At 33.8% G+C, this 20,538-nt stretch overlaps 1 protein-coding gene across 1 annotated transcript; it reads right to left on the bottom strand.

The window, feature by feature from the left end:
* Positions 1-1,382: 1,382 nt before the first annotated feature.
* On the bottom strand, positions 1,383-19,981 carry LOC111698830 (zinc metalloproteinase nas-13-like). The gene is made up of 9 exons (XM_023469278.1): positions 19,905-19,981; positions 8,369-8,394; positions 6,153-6,277; positions 4,827-4,890; positions 3,639-3,679; positions 3,361-3,467; positions 2,945-3,049; positions 1,661-1,758; positions 1,383-1,531 (listed from the first exon to the last, which is right to left on the bottom strand). Exons 1-9 carry the CDS (start codon positions 19,908-19,910, stop codon positions 1,429-1,431), a joined length of 675 nt encoding a protein of 224 aa, XP_023325046.1. The 5' UTR covers positions 19,911-19,981; the 3' UTR covers positions 1,383-1,428.
* Between the last annotated feature and the right edge of the window lie 557 nt (positions 19,982-20,538).

Below are 20,538 nucleotides of genomic sequence, written 5' to 3'. Positions count from 1 at the left end.
TTTTGCAGATTCTAAAAGTAGAGCACAAGAGCTTTCTAATGATGTATCATTTGTCAAATTTGGACATCAAACATGGGATTTAGAGGGGGGGGGGTTAAATTGACCCCCCCCCCAGCATATCCTGGTTTTCAAGTACCCCAGCAGAGATAGGGTTAATCCATTAGTGACGAGACGGTCAATTTTGACAAGGCAAGGTTTTTATTTTTTAGCTCCTTCATTTTTAAACCAAATGTCCTCCTGTTTCATTTCCGCCCTTCCTACAGATTAAGGTTTCCAGTCAACATTTTTTGCATGAAAATCATGCAAAAATTGTGCAAAGATTTGCTTACATTTCGAGTAAAAATTGCATGAAATTTCGATGTTTTTGCGCATTGAAGTGCAAAAGCTATTTCGCGCAAATTCTGAAGAAAATCTTGGTATTTGCGTATTTCTTTCATTCCTGCTATTTAGTTATTTCGAGCTATTTCATTATTTCGTTAAATTTCAAGAAACAATTCCAAGAAATGATGAAAAAAATCAAAATTAAACCAATCAGATTCAGAGTCAACTATACTTCAGCCTGCTCGGAGCTCAGGTTTTAGGTCACCGGACCCCAACAAACAAAACACAGGTTTTCAACGATATTAGCATGATGGAGAACTGGTTGATAATTCACGTGATTAATTCATGGACCCTCCATGTGTTATACTCTTGAAGAATCCTCCTGTGTACAGCACGCAAAAATATTCTTTGAAAATTCTCGTCGTTATTTCACATGTTGTACATGTAGCAAAATAAACCAGAGCAAGATCTTGCATACTCCTATCGTGTTAAACACAAGTAATGCTATGCCAGAATTTTTAGATTTTAATTCTCGTAATTATCACGTGTAATATATTTGAGATACTTCTATAGTTCAATTCTTGTCGTTTTTTTACATGTTGTGCTCGTAGCAAAAGATACCAGTGCAAGATCTCGAATATTTTCAAAGTGTTAATCATGAGTAATGTAATGCCCGTGATCAAATCATCGACATTCACCTCAACAACACATGAAAAATCACGGCTTCTTCACAGGCCACTATTGTCAAATACACCAGAAAATCTTATGTACTCCACAGGTTTTTGTTTGTTGGGGTATGCTTTCTCATTCCTGTAATGTTAATAAATGACGTCAACAAATGATACTGTTCCTAAAAATGAACATTATCTAATTTATGTACAATGTGATTTAGCTTGTTGGGACTTAAATAGTCATGTCTTATTTAATAGATTTCTCTCTTTTACCTTTTTTGACTTTGAAGGAATAATATCTTACAACATTTTTTACAGGCAAATTTTTTTGTGTAATCATTCCCTACAATTATGTTAGTTACCCCTAAAATTGGGCCCGATTGGTTCAGTCAATTCGACATTTTATTTTAGATACAATCAAGAAAAATATATATATTTACATTGATACCTTGCACTGATTGCAAGCAAATGGACAGTACACCAACATCCACCTGGGATTCTGTTTACACTCACCAGCCTTGGCCCACATGGTACAGTACCTGAACAGATATTTATTGACATGCCAATCACATTCTATTGATTGCTATAATTAGCTTAGCAAACTTTCTCAAGGAATTTTTACACGCTTATATAGTGTTAGCATATTGATATATATTAAGAGTATTTACTGGTTTTGATCTTCACACTTAGGTTTGACCCAAGGTTTCACAGTAGTTGTTGGTTCAGGTTTAGTCACAGAGTTATCAACTTGTGGGTAGCCAGAGCACTAAAATATTAACATTGATTAATGATCATTTATCCTTAAGTAGTAAGGGCATATACAGGGGGGCAAGGGGGGGCAGTGCCCCTCCTAGAACTCAGAGCTATCACAATTTTATTTTCAAATCTTAAACTGAAGAGTGAAGACTGAAGAACAGAGGGGAGTCCCCCCACCTCAAAAAAAAACATATTATTTCAGTGCTGTGACCTAATTTTCCCTTTTAAGTTTACAAAGTTTTGTTTAAAGGAGGAATAAAGTAGTATTTGCAAGGTGATTGGACTGTACCTCTAAAGTATCTGAATTTACAGTTCAAACTTTTCCCCCTCCCCTAGGAGATCCTAAAGGGGGGGGGAATTAAAGAATTATAAAAAGGAAAGTTACAATATATAAAAATGGATACAAATTTTCCATAACTAACAATTTCGTAAAATGTATACCATCAGGCATACTTTTGTTTCCGTTTTTTTTTGAAAGACTCTACTTAGTTGAGGTGTTTTCGCTATTTTTTTTGAGGGGTTTACGCAAAATTTTGAGGAGTTACTGCTTTTCAAAAAAACTTTAAAAACTTAAATTTGTTTCCTCTTTTATCAAATTCTGTGGGGTAAGGTTAGGTTAAGACAATATTTGTGCTGATTGCTACAGCTAGGACAGGTTAGGGGGCTGAGTGCTGTGGCTAGAATATACTATAGGGCCGTTTTTTAGAGAATATATTGATCTACCATATGTACATAGCATATCATTTACTCCATCTTCAGGGTTACCACAACAATATTTATGCATCATCTGGATAACAAATCATGCAATGGAGTTTAGTTTGTAAATTATATGCTATTGTTTCCAACAAAATTGCATTATTACTTTTGAACCTTAAAAGGAGTATTGGCAAAAAAATCAGATATTACAATCTTTAATCATCGTTTTTTTTAATGCATTCATATAAAGTTAATAAGTTTCATGATATTCTTTATTTGTTTTTAATTTAAATGTGATTTGTTGGATGCCAGGTGTCTCTGCTTCTGTTGTTTTTGCTTGGTTCCAAGTAGCAAAGACACAAAAAATCGTCGTTTAACAACTAGGAGTAGGATTATTAGCAATCCGCACTGAATATTTTTCAACATAAGCCTAAACCCTGTTTCTTTTTTTCGTAAACACTTCCTTTAAGCTTCATAAAATCATCCAACATTTTTATCACCTGGTAAAAAGTGTTGAGCTTCCTGATGTCTGTGTCTGAAAATCCTTCTTTTTGTCCTAGTTGACATTTACCCTGCTTTAAGGGTACAATGGTTGGGTCTCGGGCCTAGTCAACAAACATTTTGTTCATAGCTGTGATTACAGTTTTGATTTTTGGTTTTGAACCTTTGGAAAAAAAAATAGTTTGAAAGGTCAAAAACTCAGTACCAAGTAAACCTAACATATTGGTTGATTGGAAATCTTGATGATAAGTGATGTCATGCTAGTCAATCAGGAGCCAATGTGATTAGCTGAACACATGTGGGGTGTGACCTACAGGAGCGCTAGGTGAGGGTCAGACTTCTCATCAAAGGTAAGATTAAATAAATTTTTGGCTGAGGGCTTCCTTGTTTCTCAATTGAATTTAGTCCTTTTTACCTTGCTAAAGGCATATTCTCCATAGTGCATAATAGAGCAGGTATCATAATCAGCACCAAGATGATCAATCTTGTTTAAGTTGTAACGCAAGAAGTTGAATTCCATCCCTGTAAACAAGGATTTGTAAGTGGGACCAAGATTAGATCTGCAAATTTCACAGAAATACTAATCTTTATATAATTCAAGAAATTGAAGTAACCTAGAGAAAATAATATAATTTATGTAAAGGTCCAAGACAACCTTAGAGTAGCTAGTATAGCGTGTGATCATTTCTATACCTTTAATGATGTTACTCCAGTTGATCCTGATGTGGTTATCTCTGAAAACGACAAGCTTGATGAGATAGTTATGAGAATTAAGTACTTGGAATACACCAAAATATTTATTCACAAAAAACTCAGTTTCTGGGGCTGTGCTAATGTATGTATGGTGGTTACAATTTTCAACAAAGGCATCTAAATGTGGATTTGAATGGAAACTTAAAATTTAAAAGCAAGTATTCAAATAGGCAATAAATGGACATTTAAACAGACAAGGGAAAATGTAAAAGATCTGTGTTAAATAGAATAGAGCCATCCCTATTCCACCCCCTCTAATGTTGAAACTGTGGATATTGTTTCGAACTAAGCCAATTAAGATTGTTGGTGAACATATGGCTAAACCAGTCTTTAGTCCCCAAAACTGAGTTTGTTGTGCATTAACAAATTCTTATTTGTACGGTGTATAATTTCTCTGTGGCCCGCCCTTGGTTTTTACAATAATTTTAATTGATTAAAAAAATAGGAGTAAAAGGCTTCAAAACTATTTCTTACATCTCAGTTTAAACTGCACTTTTGAATTTCATTACATTTAATTCTAAAACTGAAGAACTAAAAGTTACAACTTAAATGTTAAGCTTCAGCTTAAATGTTACTTCTGACTTAATTTAAACCTGAATTTAAACCCCAAAATCAAAGAGTTAAAATTTAAATCCAGGGTTAAGATCTTGAAATCTTGCATTTCCTAATTTGTCTATAAATCAATCATCATTCAGCTGAGAAAGAGGCATTCAACTTTAAGATATATTTAAAAGTGAAAACCTTGCTTGAATAAATTTCACATTTTAGATTAATTAATGTTTGCATGTAAAGCCAAAAAAGGGTTGTTACTGGAAATACGTTTTGTTTTCGGTTACATAAATAATTCAAAGTAAAAAAAAAAACAGCTGATGAGCAATGGTTACCTAATATCTTCGTTTGTAAATGCTTTTCTCTATTGGGTTCAGATTTTTCCCAGGAAATTCAAATTTCCCTGCAGTGTTTGCAGTAATTGAAAAAGTTTAATATTCAAGTAGCAACTCATTATTTTACAGAACTTTTAAGCTATAACTTAAATTTCGCCCATTCTTTAGCTTCAAACTCTGATCTTAATTTGGATTTTTCACCAAAGAAAAGAAAAATTAGCAAGACAAGGTTTAATTGGTAAACCTGTCTGCTCGGCTCTGTTCATGCCAGAATCCAGTGGCGTGCATAAGCTCATGCATAACAATTCCTGAAAATAGAGATGTTGTGGATTTGGAACTGTACTATGGGGTCTTATAAATTCTAACCTATCTCAAAATTAAAGTGGCTAGCTGGACACATTTGTGATATCATGTGACCCTCCATGCAAAGATGGCAATAGGGCTGGGCACGTTCCTGGTGGAAGGATCGTTCTTTCCCGAGAACGAACGGAATGATCAAAAACGATCCCATGGTTCCAAAACAAAAACGAACACTTAGAACGCGTTCTTAAAAATTTTGGAATGATTAGTAAAAGAACGGAACGGAACGGAACTGGAATTGCTTGAAAAGAACAGTTAAAATTGTTAACGCGTTCTTATTTTCAAGAACTCGTTCTAAGTTGGGAACGCATTTTAAATCAGGAATGTGTTTCCAGTTCAGATTTTCTCTGTATGTAGTGAACCGAAATTGAATATTGTAAATGACGAGATATATTATTGTAAATGACATTAGACACAATAATATAGATAGGTAAGTAAGGAGGGGTAAAAGGGAAAAAATACGGTTATAAAAGCGTAAGAATATAATTATGCTTAAGTATGTGTTACAAGCGTGTGTTACAAGCGTAAGTAAGTTTAGCCAGCAGGGGGGGGAGAAAAGGAATGGGTGCTGAAAGGGGAAAAAGGAGAGGGGGGGGGGGAGAATTTAGGTTGAAAGAAATTGTTTTCTATAGTTTATTTCTATATCTTTTTGATATTATTGAAATATTGATTATGAAAATTAAATATTTTTCAAAAATCTCCAAATTGTAAACCCCCTTGTTTTAAGGTATAACCCGGTTTTAATAATCGTTCTATACTAAGAACGGAACGGGGGGATGGAAACATTCTTTGACTAAGAAAGGAACGAGAGGGATGGAACCGTTCTTTAAATAAGAACGCCAAGAACGGAACGGAATGGGAAGACCGTTCTTCTACTCAGAACGGAACAGAATGGGACAGAACAGAACGGAATGGAATGATACAAGAAAAAAGGAACAAGAATGGAATGATTTAGCTGAAGGCCCTCGTTCTATAATGGAACGGAACGATTAAAAAAAATTTAAAACAAGCCCAGCCCTAGATGGCAATGCCTAAATAACCATGGTTCTCTCTGATCAAGTATGAATTACATATCAATGTTTAAAATTTTGAAAACTGATCATCTTCAATTGCAGAATTTAAATAGTTCACTTTACTAATTAGATATAACAGTTTAAAGGGTTTAAAGGGTACAGTTGTAAGGTGGGCATTGGCATGCGTGTTCTCTGACCTGTGTAGACACACCCATTACCCAGGGAGACAGCTTGTGCAGAACCGGTTCTACCAATAGAACTACTGCATCCTGTACCCTTTACAATGTGAATATAAGCAGTCTCTGATATACGCGGTTGGAATCTAAACATAAGAAATAATAGAAAAGTATATTAAAAATAGTGGTGGCATGGAAACACCTCGACATGGAAATGGATCTAAAATTGCTTTAGAGGAATTTTAGTTTTATTTTAGAATTTCAAGGAAATACCTCAAAAGTTCACAATTGTTGAGGGATTTCCGAATATTTTAAGATCAATATTTATAGTTGAATGGTTTGTCTTATTTTAGGGTTTCCACAAAATGGCTAAATCTTTTGCGCAATTGCGCTATTTTTGCGCAAATATTTTTTTAGCTAACTTTTGCGCTGTTTTTGCGCATGAAACACAATGAGTTTTGCGCGGTTTTGCGCTATTTTGTTTGCACAATTTGAGCAAAACCGGAAATATTTTTTGCAAAAGTTAAGTTTTGCGCAAAACTGCAAGTTTTATGCAAAATGTAACTTTTAGGCAAATTGTCAAAAATTGATATTCTAAGCTTAGAATTAAACAACTGAAGATTTAATCCATACATAAAAAAATATTAACATACAGGTATGATAACGATTATACTATACTCAATTGGTTACTTTCAGTTACAAAAAGTTTAAATTAAGGGACCAAAATTATTAAATTAGAAATTAAAGAGTGTGAAACTTGGCAATATTTTAATCCTATTAAATAATTTCAAGTGACCCTTAAAAGCTTTGCCTAATCAAGTATGAATTATATATTCTTAAGATTTTTTAATCAAATATATGAAATCTTTTTAATCTCGTATAAAATAATGCAAGAAAGTAACCAATGCCTGAAAAATCCACTTTTAGGAAATATGAATGTCCAAAACTAAAATTGTCGAGAAAATTGTGAGATTTGAACTCTTCTTAACTGTCATTGGTCAATTCTGTAAACGTGACCAATAGGAAGACATTCCTAAACAAGATTTTTCCAGAATTGAATTATAAGAAACACACACTGTCAACAACCGTTCGATTTTTACGAAATTGCACAAAACTCTAGTTGTGGAATTGCGCAAAACTTGAGTTTCGCAAAAGCAGAATAGGGCAATTTTGCGAATGATTGCGCAAATTGTTGTTTTTTCGCGCAAAACTGATGCGCAAAGAAAGAAAAATTTTGCCTTCCGTTCTGCAAAAATTGTGCAAAAGTTTTGCGAATGGAAACCCTAGTTGGTTTCCTCATACTTTTAGGTCCGTTTCCTCATAATTATGATTTGTTTCCCCTTTTTTTTTAAAACTTTAAAAATCTCAATTTGATGATTGGTTTCCTCAAACTTTTGGTCTGCTTCCTTATATTAGATCTGTTTCCTCTTTTTTCAAAAAATTAAAGATTGATCTGTTTCCTCATATTTAAGATAGGCTTCCTCAAATTTTAAGTCCGTTTCCTCATATTTTAGATTTTTTTCCACTTTTTTCAAAAACTTAAATCTCAATTTTTTTATAGGTCTGTAAAGGAAAAAAATGATTAGTTCACCTACTTTGACCTCCTGAGCAGAAAAAATATTTTTTTTGAGTGTAAAAGGAAGGAAATATTTTGTAAACGTAGAAACTGAATTAGACCAACAAGTTCTCCTACTGTTTGATTCAATTGTCTGTTCTCCAATCAAACATAGTGATTAAAGTTGGAGGGGTTGCAGTGCTGCATTGAGCCTTATATGAAGAGACCTTGAGAGCCTCCTGATTAGCAGAATTGCTTCCATGCCCCACAAAACCGTCTCTGTGCCTCATGTATTTTATTGTCTGATGCTTATTTTTTGCTTATTTTTATGGCTTGACCAACCAATAATCAAAATATATCTCTCTTCATAGTAGAATCCACAATGGTTTAAAGAAATGTTTAATCCACAAAGTTTAAATATTAATTTATTTAATTAATCTTAACTTGTTTTCTTGTTAAAAAGTTTACAAAAGGCATATGATACAAGTATTTTCACAAACTATTTTATTTTGTGAATTGGTACAAGATACAACTGAAAAATAATATCAAATTTCTTCATCATTACATAAACTAAAAATAGTTATTAATAAGTTAAGGAATTTATGAAATTTATAAAACAAGAAAAGGAGTTTTAATTTCAATTAAAATAGACTTTTTAAAACAAATTGTCTATTTAAGTCACCTGATACATGTGTTGTCATGGTAGTTCTGATTTTAATTCATATTTTAAAGTTTGGAATAAATTCATTTTAACCATAGAAANCCTCCCGCTCTTGTAGTTTTTTTGTCCAACGATTCTCATTTTAGACAGATCTATTTTTGAAAAGCCCTTGAAAAATGGATGTCACACTTTGATATTTGTTTAAAACAAAAATTTTTTTTTTCATTTTTCTTACCCTTTTTTTGCATTGTTTTCAACCCTACCTAGAACCCAAACTATTAAAGTTATTGTTCTAATTTTTTTTTAATGAGCTGACCTTGAACAATTGGGTTATGAACATGTATTTCAACCCTATACCTATTCCTATTCTCTAAGACATTTTTTCTAGGGGCCGGGATTCCCACCCAGCTATACATATATTCAGACCCCCCTACCTTTATAGGGTTAAAAGTTAACTGTACATACACAATGCATGAAACTTTAATTATGGTATGAAGCTTGGTTTTTCAAAGGTAGAATTTGGTTTCAAGACTTGAAAACAGTATTTCACTAAAAGTAAGAAAAAACCTACAAATGTAAGACCAAGTTATTTTTCAAGTCATGACTGAAGTCTCATCCTTATCCTTTCTGTGTAACCTGTTTTTTAACTTTAATAATTTATTTTTGGATAAGGGTTGTGGGCACAAGCTCACGCATACAAATAAAAACAAAATATCAATAAATCTATTTCCAGTTTGTTATCAAAGTCTTTCTATTATTTTGTTCTGCTCAAGATTAGTTAAAAGTCAAAACTATGGGTAACCCTGTAAACCATAGTGAACACTTATTTTGCGTGGGCTGATCTTGCTTCCTTTTTATCCTTAGGCTTAACTATTTGGTTTGGTTAATAATATGATTTTTAATAATCGCATGAAGCGTTGATTTGCCAATGACTTGTAGAAAGCTGGATTTTCAAACATAATTGAGTTATGTTCTTTTGTCCTTTTCTCAGTCAGTCATGAAAAGTAAAAAGAAAGAAATAAGGAAAACATTTTTTCCTTTTAAGAATTGATTTGGTTTCTTTTGTCTTTTCTCTTCCATCTAACCTTTCCTATCTTTTTTGTTCTCTGTATTCACTGGCTCAATAAAAGATTCTCTCTTAAATTCTCCTACTTAACTTTTCCTTACTTACTAGTGCTATCCTTTCTGCACTTTAATTGGATCAGCCTGTGCAAATGAGATGTTCATCAGTGCCCATCATTAGTCTATTGCTTGACAAAAACACAACACTCCGGCCAGAATACATTCCCCTCAATCTTCTTGTAAAATAAAATAAAGAATTTTGAATTGTGTAAATGGAAGAAAAGACATCATTAACTGTTAGGAATTAGTTTTAATTATTATTAAAATAACTGTAATATGTTTAAAAATCTATATACATCAAACACACTAGATTGCAACAAGTATGATGCAAAACTGATAAAGAGAATATCTTTATTTTTTAGAATGGTTTATCGTTTAAGTTTGCTTTTTTTTTGTTGCTTCATGAATTGTGTTTATACAATAATAAGTGAATGAAAAAGAAATAATGAAGAATTATATTTTTTTAATAGAGGTGAAGCAAGAGTATTTTAATTTTAAGTTCTCATTTAGTTCTTGGAGAAGAAAAAGGAAAAAAAAAGAATTTAGAGATATTTAGGAAATGATTTAAGACATTTTACGATGGAGAAAGTTAGAAAGGATGTGTTAGTAGTGTTAGTTTATTATTAATTACTTTGTTGGGATATATATTATTGATTCTTTTAGTTTGACTAATCCTATTTTATCCTTATATAATGTACTCACATCCTCTGATTCCTTCATTAATTCCATTTCTTCCTTAGTTCTCTTTTTTTTTCTGATTTTAATGAGACACAAAGCATACAATTTATCATTTATTAATTTCCATTATATAGATACTTTTCTGATCATAAGATTATATTAGTTGTCCTGATTGTTGAATAAGAAGGAAAGAAGACACAATATTTTCCAATTGGTTGATTAACCAGCTCGCTAGATCTTATGACATTAGCTATTTGTTTCCTTTTCTGAGCCATAAGCATTCTCCACACCTGATAACTAGGAGGATAGCTACTCCAGTAAGAGCGATGATTTCGATTCCATTATAGCCTGCAGGAAGTTTTGTGTATTACCTGTTCCATAGATTTCAGATGTTCCTTCTGGGAGGAGAAATCTATCTTCTTACCGTGTTTCTAAGAGCTTTCATCTCCTCCATTTCCTGTTTCCTTTCTTCATCTTGCAGCACAATTTCCAATCCCTGGATCTGAAAAACAGTATCAGGGTGAGGGGTTTCAAATTGACATTGAATGTCAATGCCGGTTTCTGTTGTTAGGAACCCTTTAATCACTGATCTTGCATTGAAGTTGCTCTTCGTTCTGCAGTTGGTTTTGAGTTCTTCGTTTGTTGCTTCACATTGCCTATGTGATTGTTGGTTAGTAGTTCTGATGCTTAATGTTACATTTTTCATTCCTCGTGCTGTCAGAATATTTTTATGTCTGATTGCTCTTCCAACACATCTCAGATCTGACGTCCACATGCATTCAATAACGGCTTGCTGATCGTTTTTTTGCATGATGGTGAGGAGCTGACCTATTTGTACCGTTTGATGGTTTAGAATCTTAGCCTTAATTCGCTTTGTCTTGATGAGGTTGAATTCAAGTTTTACTAAGGAGTCATGTAATTTCGTAAACTATGAGGTCTGATAGCTTGATCTTGGTTAAGCCCTATTCCATATCTGCTCACTACTTTTATTATTTCGTTTGGCATTATTCCATTGTAGCTGTAGAAAGCTTCTTCAGCTTCGTTCAAGAGCTTGTCCGTCTCATCAGCCATCAGAACCAGGGTAGCTTCCTTCATCTGTTTGTACAGGAGCCCAGAAAGCTCCTGATTTCTTTCACTGAGGCTCTCTTCCCCTTCAATTAGAGATTCGATGTTCCTCGTGAAGGAGGATTCATGTGAAATTAGGAATGACATCATTTGCTGTGTCCTTTTGATTTTTCCTTTTGCAATCTGTAAATCTCCTTCAGTGGCGACTCCGAAGAGTGATGAGACAAAAGTAGATCTTCTTGCTCGTTTGTTTTGTTCTTGGGTTACTGATTTATTGTCACACTGTAGATAGTTAATCTGCTGTTTTAGAATCCGGAGTCTGTGTTGCATTTTTTGTATCTGTGGTTGATGATGATCATAATGTATACTAGAGAGCTTTGACGCCGCTTGAAGTCCTTGTACTTCTCACTCAATAGTGCCATAGTCAAGTGTTACAATAACTTTCTCGATGGTATCTACCATTGGAATCTCAACAATCTTTGGTATTGCATGCTTTTCTCCACGAAGAATGTCCGTGTTGTGTTTCCAATTCACTGCCATTCCGTTGGAATCGTTGTTGTGCATGATTACAATAAATGCAGTAATGACTGCATTTGTTATTGTTCTTCTCTCCATGTTTAGTGAGCTACTGAGCGGTCTGGCTTTCTCTGCTCTGCACGGCATGATAAATCTTTACTCTATATCATTCTTATGAATAATGTATTCACAGACAAGACTATTCCTGGGTATAATCATGGTGTAGTTTTAATTTGTTTAGGCTCTTCTGTCATTTGCTTCAATTAGTTTTTTTCAAAAGCTGATGTCTCTTGAGTTTGCTTCTCTGAATTTTTTTATTTGGATCATGCTTTTTCTGAGATGAGCATTCCTACTGATGGCTTCATAAGTTTGTCTCTCATTTCTTCTAGATGAATAGGTTTGTTGTTTGACTTCTTGGATGATTTCTGACAGTTGTTCATTCTCCAAGTGCGTTAAGAGTGGGATTTCCTTCATGTAGATGATGTTTTCCTGTGTTATATTTATTACTCCTGGGTTTGACTTTGTTTCTTGGACAATGAATTGAAGGTTTTCCCATATCTTGTATGCATATTCATCACAATCTAAAAATAGATGTTCGACTGTTTCAACTTGATCACATTTTTCACATTTGTTGTTATCTTCCTTTCCAGACTTGAATGCTTTTGATTTTGTCCATGTAGTCCTGTTCAGTATAGAAAGGTTAAGAGCTTTCTGATATTCTGAGAAGTTGGATTTGTAGTTCTTCTTGTATGCTTGATTGTAAACTTCTTTCTCTGGAATATTAATTCAATCTCTGATTCTTGTTTGTCTAGACAGAGCATTGTCCCATTTGTGTTCTTGTTTCCTTTTTTCTTTGTCTTTCATGTACTTTGATAATGTGATCTTTTTTTCAATAAGTATTGCTTCTAGATGATTCTTGGTAAGGGGGGCATTCCTGAATTCTCTTCTCTTGTTCTTGATATTCTTGATAATATTAGTGATCTTCATTTGTATGCTTTGATTTGGTATATTGTGACTGTTTTCTCGAATGATCTCTGCTCATCCGTTAAGAATAGTTGGCTGACGGTCGTGAATCCTGCTCTTTTGAGTTCGAGTCTTTCGATCCTTGTGAGAGCAAATGGGTGATCATAGACAGATCCTCCGATGGCTGATGCTTCCCATGTGTCTTGATTTTCTTCCCATTCCTGAGTTATCTCAGCTAGCTGTGCTATTGTGTCTGTGTATATTCTTGCCAGGTCGGTTTTTCTTTTGCTCAGATCTTTGAGTTTTCTTGATCCCATTGTTAGTAGATCATCTACTTGCATGGCATCGGTTTCCAGGAGTCTATTGAAGTTTTTTATTATCATTCTTGGTGCTTCTTCATTGTAAAATTTCCTAATGTGTATAATTCCTGAATCAAAGTACAGACATTCCGCTTTTATTTTAGTTCTTCTCATGTTTAATCCTCCCACTCTAATCGGAGCGTGTGTCCTTTCTTTTGGCAATTTTATGTCTACCTTCCACGTATGCATCCTCGTTATTTTTTTTCTTCCACAAGGCTTTGTAGATGATTTCTTGTATCTCTTCAAGGTGACTTTTGGACAGTTTCAGACTCATTATAATGTGATTAGTTTGGCTGTGTAGAATTGCTTCAATTAGCAGAGCTCTAGTATATACGGAGCACTGGTTTCTTTTTACTATTCTGTTGGTTGCTTTCTCCATTCTGCCTATCAGGTAATCAAAGTTGAATTTTTCCATGTCTTCTTCTGTGCTGGTTAACCATATACCGAGATGTTTTACTCTTGTTTTAATTGTTCCTTTTCCAAAGTTATTGATATCATTGATTAGCGCTGGATCTGTGTTGAAGGCTAATATTTCTGTTTTTGCTTGATTGATTGCATCTCCAGTGATTGCACTGAGGGAGTCGAAGAAATTCAGCAGTTCTTTGTAGTCTTCGAGTGATTGTAGTTGAACTGGAATACTTGTATCATCTGCAAAGCTGACCGGGTCAACAAGATCATCTCCGTCTCTTAGCGCCCAGTCAAATTCCTTTGCTTTGTAGAGTAAAGTGTTTCCTTCATGGGTTGCATCATACTTGTCTGAGCTGGCAGGATCTCCCTGTCCGGTTCCACTGAGGATTTCAGTTTCAGTTGAACTAGCTCCGTACATTTCTACACAGAAGACTCCCTTGTTTGTAAGTGCATTGAGTTAATCTATTAATTCATCTGGGGCACCTAGGTGTTTCATCATCTCTGAAGTAGCTTCTATTCTTGTGAGGTCAAAAGCAGCTCTTGCATCCAAGAAAACAATTTTGATGGCTTCTCCAGTCCTTCTAGCTCTGTTGATTACTGTTTGCAGGTATGTCGAGGCTTCAGAAACTGTGCGAGTTGGAATGAATCCAAACTGTGATTTTGAGATATTTTTGTAAACACATTTTCCTAGTTTATTAACCAAGAGTTTTGCAATGATTTTATAATAAACTTCAAGGAGACTGATGGGACGGTAGCTCTCTATTTTGTTTCTTGGTCTTCCAGGTTTTGGGATAAAGACAATTTTGCGTTTCTTGATCCATTCAAAAGCTTTGTTCTCAGTGTGGTGATTTAAGTATTCATTTAGACCTTTAGCAAAGAGGTTGGGGATCATGGATATCAGCCATAGGAAAAAGCTCTTTGTAGTTCCTGATGGTCCTGGAGTAGATTCATTTTGCATATTTTTTAAAACTCTCATGATCTCGTCAATTGAGAATTCTCTGTTTGCTTCTTCACTTTCCTCTTGGGAAGGAATATATGCTGGATGTTGGATATTGATATTTAACATTCTTTGACAGATTGGTTGGGATTCTTCTCTGCTTGGATCAGCTATTGACACAGCTAGGTGAGCTCTGAATTTTTCCCTGATCTGTTCTTCCTGTGTGATAACTTGATTATCTTCTTCAATACTAATGATTTTTGATTCAAACTTTTCTTCTTTTGTATGTCTAAACGTTGCAGCAGTCATTTTGCCATTTTCATTTCGATAGAAGTGATCAATCTTTTCCCTAAATCTAATTTCTGTTCTTCTCAAGTGGTTTCTTCGATTGTTCTTTTCTTCTTTTAGATCATCTTTTGCTTCTTGTTCGGCTACATCATTGGTTGCTCTGTTCATTCTCTTTATTATTTCCATGATCTTGTGATTGTGATCTATCATCTCTTTTCTTGTCTTGTTCTTCTCTTTTTTGGCGACTTTATTGTACACATTTTTGACCTTGTGGATAATCAGGTTCATTATTTTTGCTGGACTATTTTACAGGTTAAATTCTAACTTTTTTTCTGCTTAAGTTGGATTGGAGTATTTCTCTAGTAGATCCTCAAAGTTGGTCTGTTGACTTGTCAGCCGTTCTTCAGAGTGAAGTATTAATGTTTGGGCTATTTCATCTTGTGCTTGTAGAAGAAATTCATCTTTAAGTAAGATGAAATCCTTTACTCTGGTTTGATTCTTGACACTTTTTTTTTTTTTAATCTTGAAGGTTATCCATTCGTGATCAGAAGGTGATTGGTCTTGTGAGACCAGCCATTGTGCCTGTTGACTCTGGTTTTTGTCAATTCTTGAGCACTGAGTAGCTCTGTTGCCATCTCCTCTCCATGTGTGCTTGTCTTTGCCATATTTCTTTCCAATATCTTCTATATCCCACGTTTGAATAATGTTCTGTAAACATTGTAAGATAACATTGTCTTCGATGTCAGATGGATCAAGGTTGAAGTCACCTGTCATAAATATGCTTTCTGTTTGGTGGTTTGGATCATTTTGATTGATGAAGATCGTCATTTCTTGTTCAGTTGTTTGCCAGAATGCTCTTTGTTGGTTAAGTCCAACTGTCATATAGACCAGATTTTGTTTAAAGAGGATTATCTTCTCTATACGTAAAAACCTCTATATTTTTGTAACCAGAATTATTTCAGTGCATTCACTGATAGAGAAATACAGCTGTGCAATAAAGTTATACAAATCATTTATTTCAAGATAAGAAGACAGAAATAAATGATAACGACCTTTCCGAGGAGGTTGTGCAGGTTGACATCTCTAATGCTTCTATACTCCGAGCTCTCAGGACGCAGAGAGACAAAGTATAAAGGGGGGGAGGGGGAGAGAGGAACGCCCACTCTACCTCTACCAGCGATTCTAAATAATAGAATAAATATAAATTTGTTTGTTTCTTGTTAGAGAGTAATGGTTTTTGAATGGACCTGTATTTACTATCGAACTCAGCGCTATAAAACTTATAATAGTGAATAGAAATATAGACTTTCGAATATGTTTTCATGAGAAGATGAGTGAGTATATCAGATAATTGTATACCTGAATATTAATTCTGATGTAAGAGTTGCAGCGCAGGTTTAGTGCAAACTGAAGTATTTGAATCAGTTTTATTGTTGTACAGTATACACTGTACATATACCGGTTTACAATCAGGATTCTATGTATATAATTTATCCTTCTCCAGGGTCCCTGCAGTTCAGTAAGGAGCGGGGGGGAGAGAGAATATTCACACATTATGTTCAATTTCTTCTGTATTGTACAGCTTGTACAACACCAACTGGAGCATTGATAGCAATTAGGAAGAACTTGGTAGTCTTGTGCTGTTGGATGTGAGCAATAATGCCATGTCCCGGCAGATTCCAGAAATGTTTAACACTATCATTTCTTTTTTCTTTTCAAGGAACACTATTCCCCCCCCTCCTCTGCACCTTTCTCCATTAAGTGGCGGGGGGTGTCATTGTATCGGGTTGGCATTTGGAATATGTGGTTCTTCTTCCCTTCCGTCAGTTATTGCGTCTTCTATAGATTGATTTGGTTTTCTTGCTGGGGTTTGTAGTATGGTTTCTCTGCCTTTAATCCATTTAATCTTGAATGGTTCTCGTTCAAGATGTCTGGTTTCTGTTAGAATGATGAGATCTTGGTCATTACTGGCATTGTTTATGAATCTTTTCTTTGTTGCTTCGATGCCGGCTTGTCTCGTTCCTAGGCTTCTGGTATTCCAGGTTGTGATTCTCATATGTTATGTCACTGTTTGTTTCTGATAATTTGGATGATCTATTCAATAAGTTGTGTATTTTTTATTATGCGTGAGGATTTTAGCGAATAGGTGTTTGGATTGAAGGTATATTAGTTGAAGGATGTAAGTGTTGAAGTTTTGTAGGAGGTAGAATAAGAAGGAGAAAAAAGAAAAAAAAAGAAGGGTTCAGGGGTAACCTGAGGATTTTTATACTTCTTTCCCAAGTTGTACGCATACTGTCTTCGCAGGCTCTCAAGTTCTCATATTTTTGTCTTACTATATTTAAATTTTACTAGTTTTAAGGATTAAGAATAAATATATTGATTATGTATAAAAGATAAAATTCATTGGCTAAGTTCATGGTTTCATGTTGTTAAATACTATTAACCGCAAACTAAACAAGTTTAAAAGTAAAAAGAGGAGATAAAAATTAAAATAAAAACTACGAAAAAATTAAAAATGAGACTGGCTCATGTTAGAGGGGACCAGTTCTTTACTTGTTTAAAGAGATAATTTGTGTAATCGCTTTTTTTCTTTTTCATTGCTTTTTACTTTTTTAATTTTCTTTCCAATTGATAAGGAATTAAGGTCTAACTAGAATTTTAAGTAGAGAAGGTTAGGGCTGGGCACGTTCCGACTTTTTTGAAATCGTTCCGTTCCGTTCTGGAACGAGGGCCTTCAGCTAAATCGTTCCGTTCTCGTTCCTTTTTTATTTAATCATTCCGTTCCGTTCTGAGTAGAAGAACGGACTTCCCGTTCCGTTCCGTTCTTGGCGTTCTTATTTAAAGAACGGTTCCATCCCTCTCATTCCGTTCTTAGTCAAAGAACTTTTCCATCCCTCTTTCTATTCTTAGTAAAGAACAATTCCATCCAAGACAAAAGTTTTATAGAAAAGAGTTGGATTAAAAGTAAAAACATACGATTTTAAAATAAAATAATTACTTTAAGAACACATTCCTGATTTGAAATGCGTTCCCAACTTAGAATGCGTTCTTGATAATAAGAACGCGTTAACGATTTTAACCGTTCTTTTCAAGCAATTCCCGTTACCTTCCGTTCCGTTCTTTTACTAATCGTTCCAACATTTTTAAGAACGCGTTCTAAGCGTTCGTTTTTTTTTCGGAACGATGGGATCATTCTTGATCGTTCCGTTCGTTCTCGGGAAAGAACAATCGTTCCACCAGGAACGCGCCCAGCCCTAGAGAAGGTTTCAATTCATAAAAAACAGAGGGGGAAAAAACACTCGAAAAGGAGAAAAAGGAAATATTAACACCTGGTGAATAAAAATAAAGTTGTTTATTCTTTAATTTTAAGCGACAGGTTTTTTGGTTATTTTTCATGAGATCTTTCAACTAAATTCTCTTGTGATTTAACTGTAGAATTTGTTCCTGATATTTACTCAATGTACACTCTAACTCTACGTTATACTTGTCCTTTCTTTTAGCTATATTCTTTTTCTAACTAATTTTGTGTTTGCTAAGGATGGGCATCATTTTTTTAATTTGTGTTATTACGAAGTGAAAAAATGTGTGTATGAAATAATTTAATAAAAGTTAATACTTCAATGACCATCCCTAGTGAGTTATTTGGTGCTTTAGATTTTATTCAGTGTATATCATATTACTATGTTCTAATTTCATTACCTCATATTTGTCAGCATATATTTTGTTTAAAGATAGAAAAAATTCTTATCATATCCCATTTCAATGCGTCAAAATATTATTCATCAAAAAAAGAAAGAAACAAAGAGAGAAGAAAAAGATTCTAGAAAATCATCCTTTTCTTCCCCCCCCCCTCTATAATACCTAATGAGCACAAGAAAGAGGATGAGAATGAAATTGGAAGGAATATGTTTTTAGAAAGAAAAAGAAAGAATTTGCTCTATATTCATAGATAGAAAAATAAGAATTGAAGGATATGAAGGAGTCAGGATAAAGAAGTTTTAAGGGGAGAAAGTGATAAGTATGGTTGAAAGGAACATGAAATGTTAAGGAGAGAAAGATGATAGGATGGTAGGATAGATCAAAGATAGGAAGAGAAAGAGAAGAGTATAAAAAAGAGAAAGAAGAATAATGTAACCAGAAAGAAGAGTGTGTTAGGATATGAAAAGAATTCTCTCCCTTTTCAGTACTCCAAAGCATTGTTACTTTTCATATTAATTTATCATCATGGTTAGTAATATTTTGACATTTTAATTGTTAATTTATCAATTGATTACACCAAATACTTGTACTACCTTTTATTTTTTTGATTTGTTAGAAAGGAAAAGATGGAGGAAGGATGGAATTGAATTTAAAGAAAGTGACCTCTGAATTGTTTGGAATAAGATAACATGTTATGTATAAAAAAGAAAAAGAAATCAAATATTTAGAATGATAAACCATTTAAGTATATACGTATATCAGACGTTTTATAGTATTATGTTAATACAATTTTTAGATTGTCTTCATTTAGTTTCTTACTTTCATAATCTTTACAATTATGAAAAAAGAAAGAGGATATTAGATTTACCCTATTTGAGGAGGGAAAGGGGAGGGGGGGGACAGAACGTTCCCCCCACCCCTGTTCCCCACTCACTTAATTTGTGATTTTTGTCTATAGCTAGTTGATTCACAAGGGGAGATAAAAACTGTGGGAGGGGGGGGGGGACCCCGTCAATTTTTCGACTTGGGCCCCCCCCCCAGTCTAAGTTTGTATATTAAACACAATTAAACAGTTTTAGTTTAGCTTTCTTTTTTCTGTTATTGACATTGAATTTTTCTCACCTTTATACTATAAGCGCAGGGGGGGAAGGGGGAGGTATCATTGAGTCTATCAATTCTCTCAGATAGCCTGATTGAACCCCCCCCCCTCCCTCCACCCCAGTTATCTATTTTATACTCAGGGGAAAAAATTTAAATAAAGATAAAAACTGAATAATTTAAGATGCAAGATTTTTAATTATTGTAAAAGAAAAAGGTAGATAGATGTAAAAAATAAGAATGATAGATGAGTTTTCCTATTAATACAAGTATTAAAAAAAAAAAAAAAAAAAAAATGCTTTTTTTAGCGTTTACACTCAAAATATTTGAAAGAAAGATTGTTTTGTTCATTTGCTGACTACAGCACTTAGTTTAAGTGTTATTCCAATGGTTGAATGAGACAAATGTTAAAAATATGAAATTCCTTCATTGCTTTAGAGATTACAGATCTTTCATACTGAGAAAACTGGGAAGATATAAGATAGGGTATAGTTGCCTGCGGCCACTGTACACCATCTCTTCTTTAAACAATAAACATACTTTGAAAGAGGAGTTTAACTGTATCTAGATTTAATGTCTTTTTTAGTCCACTGAAATTTTTACATAATTGCTAAGATAGGTTACCAATACCAATACAAATACTTCATTTTCAGTAATAAATGAAACTATTTTTTTTTGTCACAAACCCTGTTTTTTGTATGTCTACAACTATCCATACAAAAGCACTGATTTTTTTTGTCTCTGAAGCCTGATATCGTGAACTTTTGATATTTCAAACTATAAATTAAAAGTTATAAATATGATAAGTTCACACTGTCTCAGGTTGCAAAGATTTAGCTATGAGAATATTTGATTTTGATTTACTTAAAAAGAAGAGAATATTTATTTTTAATACAAAAAAAGGCTTTGGAGAAAATCGTTAAATGTGCTTCATAAAAAGGTTGCTATTGAAAAGATGCAATTAACATGATATGTGACAATTGTTCAATAAGTTCCAAAATACTTTTTCTTGTAAAAATGTTAACTCCTTGTTTTCTCAAATTAAAATTCTCAAAAAT

This window comes from Eurytemora carolleeae, unplaced genomic scaffold (genome assembly GCF_000591075.1).
Source record: "Eurytemora carolleeae unplaced genomic scaffold, Eaff_2.0 scaffold202, whole genome shotgun sequence".
Taxonomy (NCBI): domain Eukaryota; kingdom Metazoa; phylum Arthropoda; class Copepoda; order Calanoida; family Temoridae; genus Eurytemora; species Eurytemora carolleeae.
This window is presented reverse-complemented; position numbering and strand designations above follow the sequence as displayed.

Bases quoted from the DNA above. Each gene is read 5' to 3' on its own strand.
- LOC111698830 (XM_023469278.1), bottom strand. The intron at 6,278-8,368 runs GTGACTTAAATA...TCTTATGTTTAG, and splicing joins CATGACAACACATGTATCAG to ATTCCAACCGCGTATATCAG. The intron at 4,891-6,152 runs GTCAGAGAACAC...CTCTATTTTCAG, and splicing joins TAATGGGTGTGTCTACACAG to GAATTGTTATGCATGAGCTT.